At 39.9% G+C, this 16308-nt stretch overlaps 1 protein-coding gene across 4 annotated transcripts in view; it reads left to right on the top strand.

Annotated features, from left to right (window-relative positions):
* The window catches only part of ANKRD44 (ankyrin repeat domain 44), a 344812-nt gene that overhangs the window by 214461 nt on the left and 114043 nt on the right, over nt 1-16308 (top strand). For all 4 annotated transcript variants that reach the window (XM_056111738.1, XM_056111735.1, XM_056111737.1 and 1 more), the window contains exons 7-9: nt 399-541; nt 1962-2174; nt 9988-10066. In XM_056111738.1, the coding sequence (XP_055967713.1) occupies nt 399-541; nt 1962-2174; nt 9988-10066 (435 nt within the window). The remainder of the gene's footprint in view (nt 1-398; nt 542-1961; nt 2175-9987; nt 10067-16308) is intronic.

Raw genomic sequence — 16308 nt, 5'->3', positions numbered from 1 at the left:
TTTTTCTTTCATTAGTTATTCCAACAACAAGTGTTTTAATTGAACTCTTCAGTGAGGGATGGTATTTGGTTTCAAAAGTGTTGCTCTCATTTTCACACAGATTTTTGAGTTGTGACACTTACATATTAGCAGATCCTCATCTTAATTTACTTGTGAACAGGTATCCTTTCTACCAAATCCCTTTGAATAGGCTTCCATCTGAATCAGCTTCCTTAGGCACTGACCTAATACCTGTCACACCGCAGGAACTTACTCAATGCATAAGAACAAACCAGCACTTTTTAAATTGCCCAGGAGTGTACTGGTGCCAGTATAAGCTAATAATTGGGTTTGAATGAATTGCCAAATTGTATGGCCTATAAATGTTAATGATGTTCTTTGCTGCTTTGTTTGTAAAGGCCACCTGGATGTTGTGGCATTGCTCATTAACCATGGTGCAGAAGTGACGTGTAAGGATAAGAAGGGTTACACCCCTCTTCATGCTGCAGCCTCCAATGGGCAAATCAATGTTGTCAAACATCTCTTGAATCTGGGTGTGGAGGTAAGCTATGATGAATGTATTGTCTCTTAGTGTATTTGTGGATATTCTGTCATTTTGAAATAAAGTCTTATGGATGTGTAGGTTTTCCTTTAAATATATATATATATATAATTTAGATATCCTGACTTGCATTCCCAACCTTGGTATGACCCTAGAAGGAATGTTTCACAGTTTTCTAGATAGTACTCCATAGTAACTTCATCATGTAACATTGACCTAAGCCTTATGGCACTTTCTTTATCTAGCGACCTTTCTGTACACTGACTAGTGCCCTCTGCTTTCAATAACAGAGTTTTGAGCATTTGTTGTTTTAGCTCCAAACCCACCACCAGTATCAGAGTCCCTCCAATAACCCACAGTTCCCTTGCTCTTCCCATCACACCTTTAAATATATTTTTACTTATTTTAGCCCGGGTCACATGTTTAGAATAGTGTTGACTCTTAGATTTGTGGGTTTTCTGTTCTATCAAAAAGCTCAATCCTGTTTGCATTTTGATTCAACAGGTGAAATACTCCACTTTTTTGGGTATCCTATCTTCCTGACTTAACATTGGCACCTGATGACAGTGTGTATCTACTAAGTAGAGGAAAGCTAGAAATTAACCAACTCACTATATCTACACTGATAGAAAATACTTAAACTTATATGTTACATGTGATACAAATTAGTAATTTTTAAAGGATCGGCGAGGACTCCTTGTCTCTTTCAGAACTTACCATCCAAGATATGACTTACAGGCAGGAGCAAGTGAAGGAATGAGTGTGCAGGGGCGAACCATGCACATGCTTAGCGCTGAACTAGAGCAGTCAGCATAGCACCATGATTCTTCCGCGAGAGGAATGGGAGTAGAGACGGGGCTGTGGAATGTTCTGTCCTCAGAGGAAAGGAAAAGGAAGCTGCAGCTCTGAGACTGTGGAGTGACGTCCAGCAGCAGCAGAGCAGGCTTGGAAAGCCAGAGGGAGCCTGGGAGAGCTTCAGGGCTAGAAAAGAAAAGCTTCTTTGTGAGGTGTCAGGCATCCGAACTCCATTTCTGACTTTGGGTTCCGAAGCAACAGCCTCTGCCTCTCCCACCTATTTCTCTTCATATTTTGATGCTCTTTTCTGGTTTCTTCTGATGTTTTGATCAGCCCTACTGTTCACATTTGTATCCCCTTTCCACACTTGCTAAAGCCTCAACTGCTTCTTTCCAGGTTCACCTTTTTTCCCCCATATTCACCTTTTGCTTATCTTCACCTCAGAATAACAAGCTTCCCCAAGGTGGGGTAGATAGAAAAAGTACTGGATAATAACATTGATGGATGTTACTGATATGTCCTTTCTCTAGAAAATTGTGTTGGGTGTGTGTTTGTGTGTGTGTGTGTGTGTGTGTGTGTGTGTGTAAAATGTACTTTAAGTGCTGTGTGTTGAACTCTCTCACAGATCGATGAGATCAATGTCTATGGAAACACAGCACTTCACCTTGCCTGCTACAATGGGCAGGATGCTGTCGTTAATGAGCTGACCGACTACGGTGCTAATGTGAACCAGCCAAACAACAGCGGGTTCACCCCTTTGCACTTTGCAGCAGCCTCCACGCATGGTGCTTTGTGTCTTGAACTCCTGGTCAACAACGGGGCAGATGTTAACATCCAGGTATGACTTTTTTAGCTTCTCTTGGTGTCTTAAGTACATTTTCACAAGTTTCTCAGCAAAATCTACTGCTATAAATGAAGTCATGTTTTCATAACTTGTAACTCCTAGTACCTTGAGTAGCCCTGTCCAGTGTTACAGTGCTCCAGAAATATTGTTGTTTTTTTTTTTCAGGAGAGGTGATACCAGCTGAATAATACTTAGCTTTTAGCCTTATGCCCTTGATAGTTTGGTGAATGTTGCAGAGGAGGTATTGTTTTTTAGAGATGTTGTCTCAGCACAGAAATTAATACTGAGATTGAATATTGAGTTGGTAAAGCAGTGATACTGAGAAAGGAAAAGAAAGCTTAATCTAATGACTTCAGGTCATTCCCAACCTTGGTATGACCCTACAAGGAGTGTCTCCCAGTTCTCTATATAGGAACTCCAGTAGTGGCTTTACGACATAACACTGACCTGGTCAGTATGGCAGTTTCCATATCCAGCAGTCTTTCTGGGCACCACCTAGTGCCCTCTGCTTGATACTGGAAAAATACTTCAAGATGAGATTTAAAAAAAAAACAACTTCTGCTCTAAAGGAATTTCCAAAAGAGTAAGGAGATAATATAATTGTGAGGCAAGGATAATGTAAAGAATTACATGAGAGAGGTAATAAAGTGAGTCAGACTATAAGAAGCAAGTGAGAACTTGATCAGAAGTAGAGGTTGCCCTTGAGTTGAGGCTTGAATGATTGTAATCAGTTGAGATGACAAAGGATAGAGGGTATATGAGAAGGGGGGCATTGAAGGTAGACAGAACACCATGAGTACAAAGGGACTGAATGTTGAGAAACAGGAAATATTTAGGGTAGACATCAGGTAATTAATCAGCTCTCTGTATCAGATGACCAAGGGAAACCTCCAGGTTACTGGGTTATTCTCACACTCTGCGTTGCTGAAAATTTTTAGATTACAGGTGAAATATTCTAACCTGCACCAGGAGATCTCATACTCAACCGTACCTGTCATCTGCTGAGAGAAGGAATCTGAAGCAAAATCCAATTATGTCATGTCTTGACTTTTGAAAAGTTATTTATAAATTAAATTACAGTAATTTTGTATCAATTTATTTTTATGGCCTCCATTATTACATTAAAATATTTTTCTTGAAATTTCTAAACCAAGGAAAATATGGGTCTAATTTCAAGGGCAAAAATTTATTGGGATTCAGTGGAGTTCAGTTATATGAAAAGGGATCAGGAATAAACTGAACTATGACCTGACCAAAGAAGGGAGATGATTTAGCATTAGGGATCCTCTAGCCTATGGGAAGGCACTAATCAACATGGAGATTATGAGCTCAGAATTGAGCATTAGAAACTATAATCTGGTCATGCAATGCTAGAGACAGAAAACATAAAGGATATCTCAGCAGCATCCCTAGTCTTAACCTGAATATTGTGAGTTCTGACATATAAAAGGCTAAATACGAAGTATTATATTGATCTTCATTAAGTTTCAGTTCCTTCTAAAGTAATGAGCTCCCTTTATCCCCACATAATATATATATGTGTATATATATATATATATATATATATATATATATATATATAAAAGCTGCCCTGCCAAGACTGCATGAAACTCTTAATAATTTTTGTTCCCATGACCCGGCTACTCCTGTATCCCTGAGGGGGACAGAGAGGGGAGATATGGAGGCCTCGGCTCAGTGGTAGATGACCTCAAGAAGAGATTCACCTGGTTTGATCTGAAACAAACTTTGCCACTGACTATAAGGCCATCCTTTGCATTTTCCTAAGCTTTGGTCATCTCTTGTTTATTCTTTGGTTTACTTTTCCTTTACCAAACACACACGGTACAAAAGGGGAAAGGTACGTTATGTGCTGTACCTGATATTGGAGCACCTTTGTAAACCACACAGTATGAAATTCGTTTTTTCCATTTTGATTTGGCTGTGATTTAGGTCGTGACCACCAAGTTGGTGGTCCTTGGGAAAGCCTAGGGAAAGCCAGTTCTAGAAATGGAAAAGTGCATAAAAATTTACAAAAATATTGTCTAAATACTAAAATGTTGGTAGGATTCGATCTATTTTACTAAATACGAAGAGGGGAGATACTGTAGCAAAAGTTAAAGAAATAGCACCACCCAGGGACAAGTTACTAAAAACTGCAATTTTTGATTTCATTCTCCTTAACAAACTGTATTTGTCATTTTTTTTTATTTAGAGGGGATGTTTTAAGTCCTTATTTTAAAATAGTTGCAGTCCTTTACACAATCTACAGTTCTGATAGCCAACACCCCAGACTTTGGAATCAGTTATCTAATAGAACTTAGGAATCAGCACTCTTCCCACTGTAGGACAGTGGTGAGTGATGATGTAATATCGTCCTCTTGATTGCTATTCCTTTCCCACTAATATCATTTCAGTGCAGGTCCAAGCTTATTTCAATCTTCATTTCTCAGTCTTTTCTGATCACTTGATCACTTGACATCCCGTTAATCATCGATTTGCTTGAGCAGGAGCCAGTAACGTCTCCATTTGTCCCTGTCACGTGCTAGTGTAGCCAATGTCGTCTGCTCGCTCCAGGAACACAAAGAGCATCAAATTGATTGTTCAGTGTCTTGACGAAGAAGTCTGATCATCTCATATGTGGTCGGCCACACGATTTTTTGACGTCCTGTGGAATCTAGTTGGTAATGGCTCTAGTCCAGAGGTTGTCTCCAAATCTCATTACGTGCCCAGCCCATCTGATTTTCGACACCTTGGCAAACAAGATAGCGTCCCTGATTCTTGACCATTGATGGAGGTTGGAACTCTGGATTCTTTCTCTCACTTGAGTGAAGCGTGATACTCCAAGTATAACTTTTTTGATTCCTCTTAGGGAGACCCGAATAGCATTCTCATCCTGTTTTCATAGGTCTCAGGTCTCTGAGGCATATGTTAATGCAGGAAGAACAGTGGAATCGAAGAGATGTGCCCGAAGCCGGAGGTTCTTCATCCTCTTAGCTATTTCTTCAATGCTCTTGAAGGTGTTTCTAAGCTTCTCTCTTCCTCCTGCACAACTCAGGTGCCTGGTCATTCATCATGTTGACTTCTCGACCTAGGTACACATAACTGTTGCATTCAGAGATGTTCATTCCATTGAGAGCTGATGGAACATCAGGAACAAGACTGTTTCTCATAAACATCGTCTTCGTGAGATCCAGCTGTAGTCTGACCTTTCCACACTCATGGTCGAAGTCGGCCAGCATTTGTACTGCTTGGCTAATGTTTGGTGTTATTAGAATGATGTCATCAGCGAAGTGGAGGTGGTGTAGTTGCCGACTGTCTATCTTCACTCCCATTCCTTCCAATTCCAGTTGTTGCATGATGTACTTGAGGGTGGCACTGAAGAGTTTCGGTGAAATGGTATCACCCTGCCGAATCCCTCTCTTGACATCGATGATTACTTCCTTGTAGAATGGTGAGATCCTGGTAGTGAATCCATAATACAGCTCACAGAGGATCCTGATGTATTGAGTTTGAATGCCCTGTTTGGCTAGGGCTTCGATGACCACTTCAGTATCAACAGAATCAAAAGCCTTCTTTAAATCAATGAACGTTAGACAGAGCAGCATCTTGAACTCCCGAGAAACTTCAATGACCTTGTTTATCGTGTGGATCGATACTGTGTGGAGCTTGGTCGATCGTGCTGAATCCTTTTCAGAACCCGGCTTGCTCACATGGTTGTCCTTCATCTAGTGTTCTGCCAATCCTATTCAGGATGACTCAAGTGAACAGCTTGTAGATAACAGACAATAGGCAGATCTGGCGATAGTTGTCAATGTCGTAGATGTCTCCCTTCTTGTACATAATCATAAGATAAAGAAAAGACCCTGTTTCTCTACCTTCCCTGCCCACCCCTCTTCCCAATGTCCAAAAGAATCCTGTATTTTTTACTAAGATATGTTTACCACTCTGATGAACTCTTGCCTTTGATATGAACTATATGCAATCCCATTTTTCCTAAGATATATTTCTACAGGATATTATAAAATGTTTTTCTGTAACAAACCTTATAGTTTTATAAGTTATCCCAGCTCATAGTCAATAGCACCCAAGCTTCAGTGTATTCTTCAAGGAGCCAAAGAGATACAGTGGGTTGGGCTTTTGCTTTACATGAAGCTGATGACCCAGCTTCATCATGCATATGGTTCCCTGAGCACAGAGTCAGGACTGAGTGTTGCCAGGTATCACTCCAAAATAAACAAAAGAAGCTGTGTTAGAAATAGGGATTAGAGAGAGAGAGAGAGAGAGAGAGAGAAAACCTGGGGAGCAGAGACATTGAAGTCTTGTAGTATATGGTGGTCATGCCATGTATGGTGGTCATGCCATGTACCTGCCATGTATGACCTTGGTGACTCCCAGAACTGCTGAGCACAAGAAGCTCTATTTTCTCAGCAGAATAATGTTGGGGGTGGTCCTTTTTACGAGACCCTCCACACATGAGAAGATGCCCAGTCTGATTCAGTAGACTGGGTGAGGGTACAGAATTCACATTTGTGATTAGCAATCAGGCTATTCAGATGGAGATAGTGGCAACTTCACTCTCAGAGATATTTGCCTAAATGATGATGTGTTTTCTTTTTATTTATTTATTTATGTATTACTTTTTTATTGGATTATTGTGAAATAGACAAAGCTTACAAAGCTGTTCATGATTAGATTTTAGTCATACAGTATTCCAACACCCATCCCTCCACCAGTGTACATTTTCCAGCACCAGTGTCCCCAGGTTCCCTCCAGTCACTCCCCCTACCCCCAACCCCCACTGTCTGCCTGCCTCTATGTCAGGTGCTTTTTTTCTTCTCTCTCTCTCTCTCTCTCTCTCTCTCTCTCTCTCTCTCTCTATCTCTCTCTCTCCATCTCTCTCTCTCCTTTCAGGCATTGTGGCTACAATATTGATACTGAAAAGTTATCAAGAATATCCCTTTCTTGGGCTGGAGCAATAGTACAGTGGGTAGGGTGTTTGTCTTGCACGTAGTTGACCCAGGTTTGATTCCCACATGATCCCCTGAGCACTGTCAGGAGTAATTTCTGAGTACATGAGCCAGGAGTAACCCCTGTGCATCACTGGGTGTGACCCAAAAAAGAAAAGAAAAGGAATAGTCCATTATGCCAAACACAGTAACAAAGTCTCACAATGGAGACGTTACTAGGCCCGCTTGAGTAAATTGATGAACAACAGGAGGACAGTGACAGTGACCTACATTTAATACTCAGATCCTGTCCAACATGATAATTTCCTGCTATTATTGTCATACTGATCTCTTCTCTATCTTACATACTCTCAGCTCCCCCGCCCCCACCACCACACACACACTTGTGGTTAGTTCCAACCATTGACCAGTCCACCTAACCCCTGTTTTCCTGGCAATGGATATATATAGTCTTCTACTATATATATATTTTATATACCACTAATAAATGGAGCCATTCTATATCGTTCCTCTTCTTTTGACTTGGGCTGGAGCGATAGCACAGCGGTAGGGCATTTGCCTTGCATGCAGCCAACATGGCCGACCCGAGTTCGATTCCTCCGCCCCTCTCGGAGAGCCTGGCAGGCTACCGAGAGTATCTCGCCCTCACGGCAGAGCCTGGCAAGCTCCCCGTGAAGTATTTGATATGCCAAACACAGTAACAACAAAGTCTCCGATGGAGACGTTACTGGGCCCGCTCGAGCAAATCGACGAACAACAGGAGGGCCTTTACCTTTACCTTTTCTTTTGACTCATTTCACCCAGCATGATACTCTACATGTCCATCCATTTATAGGCAAATTTCACGACTTCATTTTTCCTGATAGCTACAGAATATGCTATTATGTAGATGTGCCATAGTTTCTTTATCCATTGGTCTGTTCCTGGGCACTCAGGTTACTTCCAGATTCCGACTATGGTGAATAGTGCTCAGTGAACATAGGAGTACAGATGGTCTTTCTGCTGTGTGTTTTTGGGCCCCCAGGATTGGTATTGCTGGGTCAAATGGGATATCAATTTCTAGGTTTTTTAAAAAATTTTTATTAGTGAAACACCATGAGGTTTTTTTCTTTAACTTTTTTATTGAATCACTGTGAGATAGACCCTAACAAAACTGTCATAATTGGATTTCAGTCATACAGTAATCCAACCCCCATCCCTCCACTGGTGTACATTTCCTAGCACCAGTGTCCCAAGGTTCCCTCCAATCAGATAATTTGTTTTCTAATGTGGAGTTTTAGGGTTGGGAGTGTTAGGCCACAACTGATGGTACTCAGGGGCTACTCAGTCCTGGTAGTACCAGCAATCAAACTGTGGTCAACTGTGTGCAAGGCCAATGCCATAACCTCTATACTTTTCTCCAACCCCACTAATGTGGGTTTTTTTTTTAAATAGTATTTTTAGTGCAAAAGTATATGGATTTTATTACATCAATGAACCTGCATTTTTGAAGTCTCATATTTTAACCTTTAACTTCAGGTCATAGATTTATCTTGAGACTTAGAAATATAATGGTTATGCTGAAAGTAGACTATAGACCACCACCCATTGCCTCTTCCATAAACCACAACACCCAATAGGAGAGAGAGAACAAAAGGGGATGCCCTGCCACAGAGGCGGGGGGGCGGAGTGATGGGGGGGATACTGGGATCTGTGGTGGTGGGAAATGGGCACTGGTGGAGGGATGGGTGTTTGATCATTTTATAATTGAAACCCAAGCACAAAAATGTGTAAGTCTACAACTGTACCTCATGGTGTCTCACTAATAAAAAATTTAAAAAAAATAAATAAATATAATGGTTGTATAGTTTTTAAAGGAAATTCTTGAGTAAGCAAATATATTTTATTGGGAAATTTTTTAGATGAAATTCTCTAAATGACAAGAAAGAATAAGACTTTGATACTTGATAGAATGCTAATCAGCAGGTAAATTCTGTACATTGTCCATGTTTTGGTTTAATTTGTGTCAGAAAGTTTCATCATTCACATTTTGAATAATAAAGAGGTGTGCAGATTCAACATAAATTTCTAGGAGATCACTAAAATGACAATTTTCTGAATAATTTCATGCCTTCGTCCTGTTATTCCTAATCAGTTAAGTAAGAAGGGAAAATGTTCAAAATGTTATTTTTCTGTGGACCTGAAATATAGGAAATAGCCACAGATTCTACATCAGTACTGAAAGTTGTGACAATTTATAACAATTTACTCAACTTTATATTAAAAAAATACCAAGCAGACAACATACTATTTTCCTCTTTTGAAATATTACAAACAAAAATTAAAGAAATCCCTTGAAAAAAGTCTCCAGCAGTAAATTAAAAGGAAGATAATAACATTTTGGAAGATAGTTTCAGTTTTCAAACAGGGTAGTATAAGGACTTTCACTAGGGCCCAGAGGGGGTGGGCAGGGTGCTTGCCTTGGATGTGGTCAACCCAGATTCGACCTTGGGCATCACATATAATAAATCCCCTGAGCCCACAGCACAGAGCCTGGAGTAAACCCTGAGCATCACTGGGTGTGTCCATAAACAAAAAATAAAAGACATTGGTATAGCTAGAAATTTTACACTTATTCTCCAGTAATTTTCACTTCTCTGTGCTAATTTAAAATGAGATATTATAAAATAAATTTGTATCAGTTTATGTCCTCTTTCTTTGGCTTTCACATTCATATTTTCACATTTTTTTATTGTACTAAAAATTTTTGATGGATATATTCAGGGCATTGCTGGTGGTCTGCATGGGGATAATTCTGAGAGATGTCACTCATTCATTGTTTCTCTTTCTTTAATTTTTAGAGTAAAGATGGCAAAAGTCCACTGCACATGACAGCAGTCCATGGGAGGTTCACCCGTTCGCAAACCCTCATTCAAAATGGTAAGAGAGATTGTCTATAGGTCATTATTTGAACTGTGTCCTGGTCTGACTTAATTTGGCTGTCAGCCCTTCATTGTGAACAATGATGCTCTATTTTAAAGTTTATTAAGCTTGGATTTACACAGCTCTTTGCAGTCTTTTTTTACTCGAAGCTCTTAAGCAGGCATATAATCACCATTTAGCATAGGAATAAGATCATAAAGCCATAAAGAGTCAATTCGCAGTCAGAGGCCATGTTGAGTTTCAAGACTGGAAATTATTTATGTATCTAGGCTCAAGATCCTGCACTTTTTGCTGTGAAACTAAGGACAGTCATTAAGATACATTTTCCAGCAGCAAATCTGAGTTAGTCTTAAATGGTATAATTTATTTTGGTTCCCTAAGCAGAAACTCATCAAACTACTTGGGTAGAGGTAAGAATGAGATGAGTCAGAGGAAAAGTAGGTAAGTACTTGATGTAAAGGTTCATAAAATCACAGGTCTGATAAAGTGAGGTTGGAAAAACCACATAATCTTGTAATTTTCCAGGTTTAAAATGGTGACATATTTGCAGCGCTATGTTGTCCCTGTAGCCAAATTATTAGAGAGAGTCAATTCCCATCATGGTTCACCTTACTTTCACTGGGTCATGGCTGACATCTGTTGGTACCTTGACTTTGACAGCTCACTCTCTATTATCTAAGGAAATCTTAGATACAATTAAAAACAGATTTAATACAGGTTTTATCTCAATCCTAAACTCTCTTGAGTTGGTCCACATTTCTACTCTCAGAATTCTAGTACTAGTCCATTTTGGATCTATTTTTTCCTCATCTTTAAGAAGCTTTTATTCATTTTACACTTGAAGACTGGCCAGAGTAATTATTCTTAAAAGAAAATAATAGACAATAAAGGAAATTCATAAGCACTTTAGTGAAATTATAACAAGTTTCCAGTGAGCCAAGCCAGTAAAATGAAAATTAATTGCACAAAATCCATTCATTCTAATGTGAAAGACTTGCTATTCTTTTGACATTCATTTTCTTCAAAGCACCACTGTTTTACTTGTTTGAAGTAAACAGGATGAGCAGGATTGACCTTAACGTCTATCCTCTGTATACTCCCCTTATCTCCCACTTCTTCTGAACTTGTTCTCAGAAATATTATCTACCATCTTAAACATAAAGCTAAGAAAATATTTGGTATCCATTAAAAAATCGAGTGTACATTTAATCAATGAGCCTTAGCTCTATGGCATTAAAAAGCTTTGTTCCCTGTTAAAGCAATTTCAAGCACCAGTAACCATATCAGAGAAAGAGCAGTTTTTCAGCTTGTAAGCACTGCCTTCCTACCAGCCCATTCCTGTAGGCTACAGCATACTGGCCATATCCATAAAATCAGGTCAGAGTCCATCTTTTCTCTTTCATGCTACTTGCTTGGAAGCGAGGGTAGTTGTGCTGTTGGCTGCTTTGAATGATCCAAAAGCTACTGCAGTGTTTTTTTATTGTAGCTTGAGGACTTCCATACATCTCAGACATTCTTACTAGACTTGAATTGGAACAAGACCTGAGCGAGACCCTATCGGTGGTTCTCTGTGATCAGTGACTTTGTTTTTGAACCTATGTCATTCTATGCTGCCTCACATTCTGCTTCTGGACTAAAAAGGAGTCCAGAGACCTGAAATGATGAGGAGGTAGAAGTTTTGATAAATAACCTATTGTATATGGCAAGCTACCGGCAGAGCCTGGCAAGCTACCCGTGACGTATTCGATATGCCAAACACAGTAACAACAAGTCTCATGATGGAGATGTTACTGGGCCCGCTCGAGCAAATCGATGAACAACGGGAGGACCGTGTTTGTTTGTTATATAATGATAAAATGAGCACAAGTTGAATGCTTACCTCTGCAAAGAGCTTGGCTAAGCATTCCACATAAATCTGTTCATCCACCCAGTGAGGAAGAGGTACTCTTCGTGTTTCCATTTGAAGCATGGAAAACAGAGGCAGAGAAGTAGTTGCCTTTGTGGCCTACATGGCTGGGATATGGAGCAACACGGATTGGAACATAGGCAGTCTAATATCTGAATTGAACTCCACACCTACAGCACTTACATATGTTCCCTGGCTCAACCATGAACTTAAATATATATATATATATATATATATATATTTTAAATTGAATCACTATGAGATAGACTCTTACATAGCTGTTCATGATTAGGGTTCAGTCATACAGTGTTCCAATACCCAATCTACTAGTGTACATTTTCTGACACCACTGTCCCCAATTTCCCTCTCATCACCCCCCACCTACCTCCCTAGCCTACCTCAATGGCAGGCACCTCTCTCTCTCTCTCTCCTCTCCTCTCCTCTCCTCTCCTCTTCTCTCTCTCTCTCTCTCTCTCTCTCTCTCTCTCTCTCTCTCTCTCTCTCTCTCCCCTGCCCTTTTGGGCATTTTGATTTGCAATACAGATACTGAAAGGTTGTTGTGCATATCTATCTCTTTACCTACTTTTTTGCTATACAGCAGTTAGGAAAAATGAAGTCATGAAATTTGCCTATAAATGGGTGGACATGGAGAGTATTCTGCTGAGTGAAATTAATCAGAAGGGGCGGGACAGTTATAGAATGATTGTGGTCATTTGTGGTATATAAAAATATATAGTAGAGGGCTGGAATGATAGTACAGCGGGTAGAGCATTTGCCTTGCACACGGACGACCCGGGTTTGATTCCCAGCATCCCATATGGTCCCCTGAGCACTGCCAGGACACAGAGCCAGAAGTAACCCCTGTGCATCAGCAGGTGTGACCCAAAAAGCCTATCTATCTATCTATCTATCTATCTATCTATCTATCTATCTATCTGCCCCTCTATATTAGTAGAAGACTAATATCCAAATCCAGGGAAAATAAGGGCTAGGAGAACTAGTCAATGGTTAAAAATCATTTTAGGTCTTTATTTTTGAGCCATATCCTATAGTGCTCAGGGCTTATTCCTGGCTCTGTGCTTAGGGATCCCCTTGTGTTTAGGGGTTTGGGGGACACATGAGGTTCCAGAATCAAATCTGGGTTGGCCGTGACTCGGCAAGTACTACCACTGTACTATTTCTCCAGCCTCTTTACTTGAATTTTACTTTAGTCAGTCATTTTGGGAACCGAGTTTATTTCTGTAAAAGGACACTTTGCCTTCTCTTCTCTCAGTGTACTATTCCTGGCATTCATGGCACATGTGAGTAACATGAGGTCTTCTATTTGACATTTTAAAATATACTCTTAGGGTGAAGAAGAGAAGACTTTTCTTTTCCCCTATTCTTTGGCTTCCTTCTGGGAAAAATCCAGACTCATGTCCTTAGGAGCTAATTTGCCTCTTGCATTGTGGCTCACTACACACCCAGACCCAGAGTGCCCATCCCTCTTGGGAAAATTGGTTTACTCCTGAATACAACTGGGCATGCAACTGAGGAACATTTTTTTTCTGTTATTTGTTTTGTTAAATAACTCCGGTGTTTGAACTTTATACTGCATTTCTCAGCTTGTCTGACTGCTTTCCCATCTGGATGGTTAGCTCTTCACAGGTTTGTTTGTCCCAAATTATTTGACCTTGGTAAGACAATCATTCATCTTACCAAAATAGGCTTTGGTTTATTTATTTTTTTTTAGTTGTAAGTGCATGAAGACTGCCTCTATTATTCAGTCACTTTATTGTCGTTGTCACAGCCAGGTAGAGAAAGAGCAGGACAAAGAAATATTAGAAGACCAAAAGGGCCAGCAGAAGCCTTTGCACTGGGCAACTGCCCGAGTTCCCCAAACATTCGAAGATTGATGTTTTCTTCACAGAAGATTTAAAAACAGAGTTTGAAAGAAAAGAGTCAGGTGATAGGTTAGAATGAATCATTGTGAGATTTTTGACTTTTTACTTATGAGTCTTCCTTGGAACTTAATAAAATAATCACTCTTGTTTATCCAAATGAAAAACCAATTTAAAATGAGTTCTTAAATGACCCCTTCTGACATACTCTCCTAAACTCATAAACATTTGTTTTCTCCTATCAATTATTATCACATTTAACCTACAGTCTTCATATAAGAGAAGTATTTAGTTGGCGTTCCAAGTGAATTTTAAAGATTTTCAAGTGAAAAGGAAAAGATTTCAGAACCTGGAGAGAAAGTACTGTAATCAGACACTTTTAAAGCATATAAATGGCTTGCATATTAATAAAATTAAAACCCAGCAAAATATTGAAAATAGATGAATCTCACTATTTATTAATATTATAAACATCAGAATAATGAACAATAGTAACTTTTGAACAAAATTCTCCCTGCATATGCTAAAATCACTGTGGAGACATTAGTTAGGAAATATGATATTTGTACAATCTCAAAGCATTACTACAGAAATGCTGGTGATATCAAAAGGGAAAGTACATTTTTATAATGGAGAATGCTGGCACACATCTCATTATCCAAGTGCTCAAATAGCTCTATTTAATGTGGTGAGATAGACATAACTCCAAATTTTCTGTGCTAATTATTTTTAAATGTTTAGGTCAGTGATACTGTATACTAACAGTACTGTGGAACTGTCACCACCATCTATTTCTAGAACTTTCACATAATCTCAAATGGAAACTACCCATTGTAAACAACTAGAACTACATTATCTAGTAACTTCATCTCATGTGTGTGCTGAAACTAACTGGTTAGTTCCTGAGAGGTTCCTTGAATGTAGAACATGCACGCAACTCTCCCAATGCTTATGATGTTCTAGTTTATCATGCACTTGAAGTAGGTGGTTGAAGGCCACTCCCTAATATTACTCACCCTTTCTCCTCTCTGACCTTTCCTGGGATGACTTCACCCATCCTGTCCCTTGGGTGTCCTTCTCCTCCAGTGGACAATGACCAAGTCTTGTCCCTTTTCCGTTCTTGGTCCAGTATTTCAATTCTAAAATCTGCCGCAGGAACCCCGTAACCTGTGTCTCTTGCTGGTCTTGCTTCACCATGGTCTGCCTCTCAATGCTTCTGGCCCCATGACTCTTATTCCCTTTGACATTTATTTTTTTCTAAGGTCACCTGAAAACTGTTGCTTTCCTGCCATCTGCTCAGGTGCAGGTGAGGGGTCAGAGAGAGGCTACCGGCTGTCCAGGTGTGAGTATAGGGTCAAAGAGAGAAGTTACCTGTGTTCCCTTTCTGAGCGCTACTAGTCCCATCCCTATTTCTGTGGCCACTCTGATTGACTATCCATTTTGTTGGAGAGTTAAAATGACCAGTTGTCTTTACTAAATTACCTGGTACTTCATCCTTCCTTTCTCCCTCTTTGCTGAAATTGTAGGGCTTGAACAACAACATGCCAAAATGTTTAACTTGAGTCTAATAATTAAGAAATAATCAGACCACTCCAGAACTCCAGGCCACCCTCTATGACTCCAGCATCCTCTCTAAAAATAACCATGGCCTAAGATATGAAACTAAATGAGGGGCTAAAAAGATAACTAAATGTGTTGGGTGCATGCTTTTTATGAGGATATGATCCTGGGTTTGATCCCTAGCACTTCTGGGAGCTACCTCCAAGAACAGAACTAAAAGAAGCCCCTGAGCATCAGCACATGTATTCCCCGAAAAAACAAAAATATTAAAAGGTGATCATATGGGTCAATTATAAGAATTTAAGAGGCATGACAATCAAATATAATCTGAATCTTTGACTTTATCCTATCCATAAAAACAGAGTCATGAAGTACATTATTTGGACAGTGGAAGAAATTTGAATATGCATTATATATTACCTAAACTTACCCTGTCAATGTTAGTGTATTTGGTATGAGGATTGAATTGTACCTCAGAGAGAGAATGTCCTTATTCTCAGGGGTGAAATGCTGTGATCTCTAACTTACTTCTTTTTTTTTCTTTTTAAAGTTTTTTAATTGAATTACTGTGAGTTACTGGAGCGATAGCACAGCGGGTAGGGCGTTCGCCTTACAAGCGGCCAACATGGCTGACCCGAGTTCGATTCCTCCGCCCCTCTCGGAGAGCCCGGCAAGCTACCGAGAGTATTCGATATGCCAGACACAGTAACAACAAAGTCTCCAATGGAGACATTACTGGGCCCGCTCGAGCAAATCGACGATCAACGGGAGGGCCTTTACCTTTACCTTTACTGTGAGTTACTGGGCCCGCTTGAGCAAATCGATGAACAATGGGAGGACAGTGACAGTGACAGCGACTGTGAGATAGACCCTTACAAAGGCCTTACATGTTA

Source organism: Sorex fumeus, unplaced genomic scaffold (genome assembly GCF_029834395.1).
Source record: "Sorex fumeus unplaced genomic scaffold, SorFum_2.1 ptg000014l, whole genome shotgun sequence".
Taxonomy (NCBI): Eukaryota; Metazoa; Chordata; class Mammalia; order Eulipotyphla; family Soricidae; genus Sorex; species Sorex fumeus.
The sequence above is the reverse complement of the archived record's forward strand: the minus strand, read 5'-3'. Positions and strand labels throughout refer to the sequence as shown.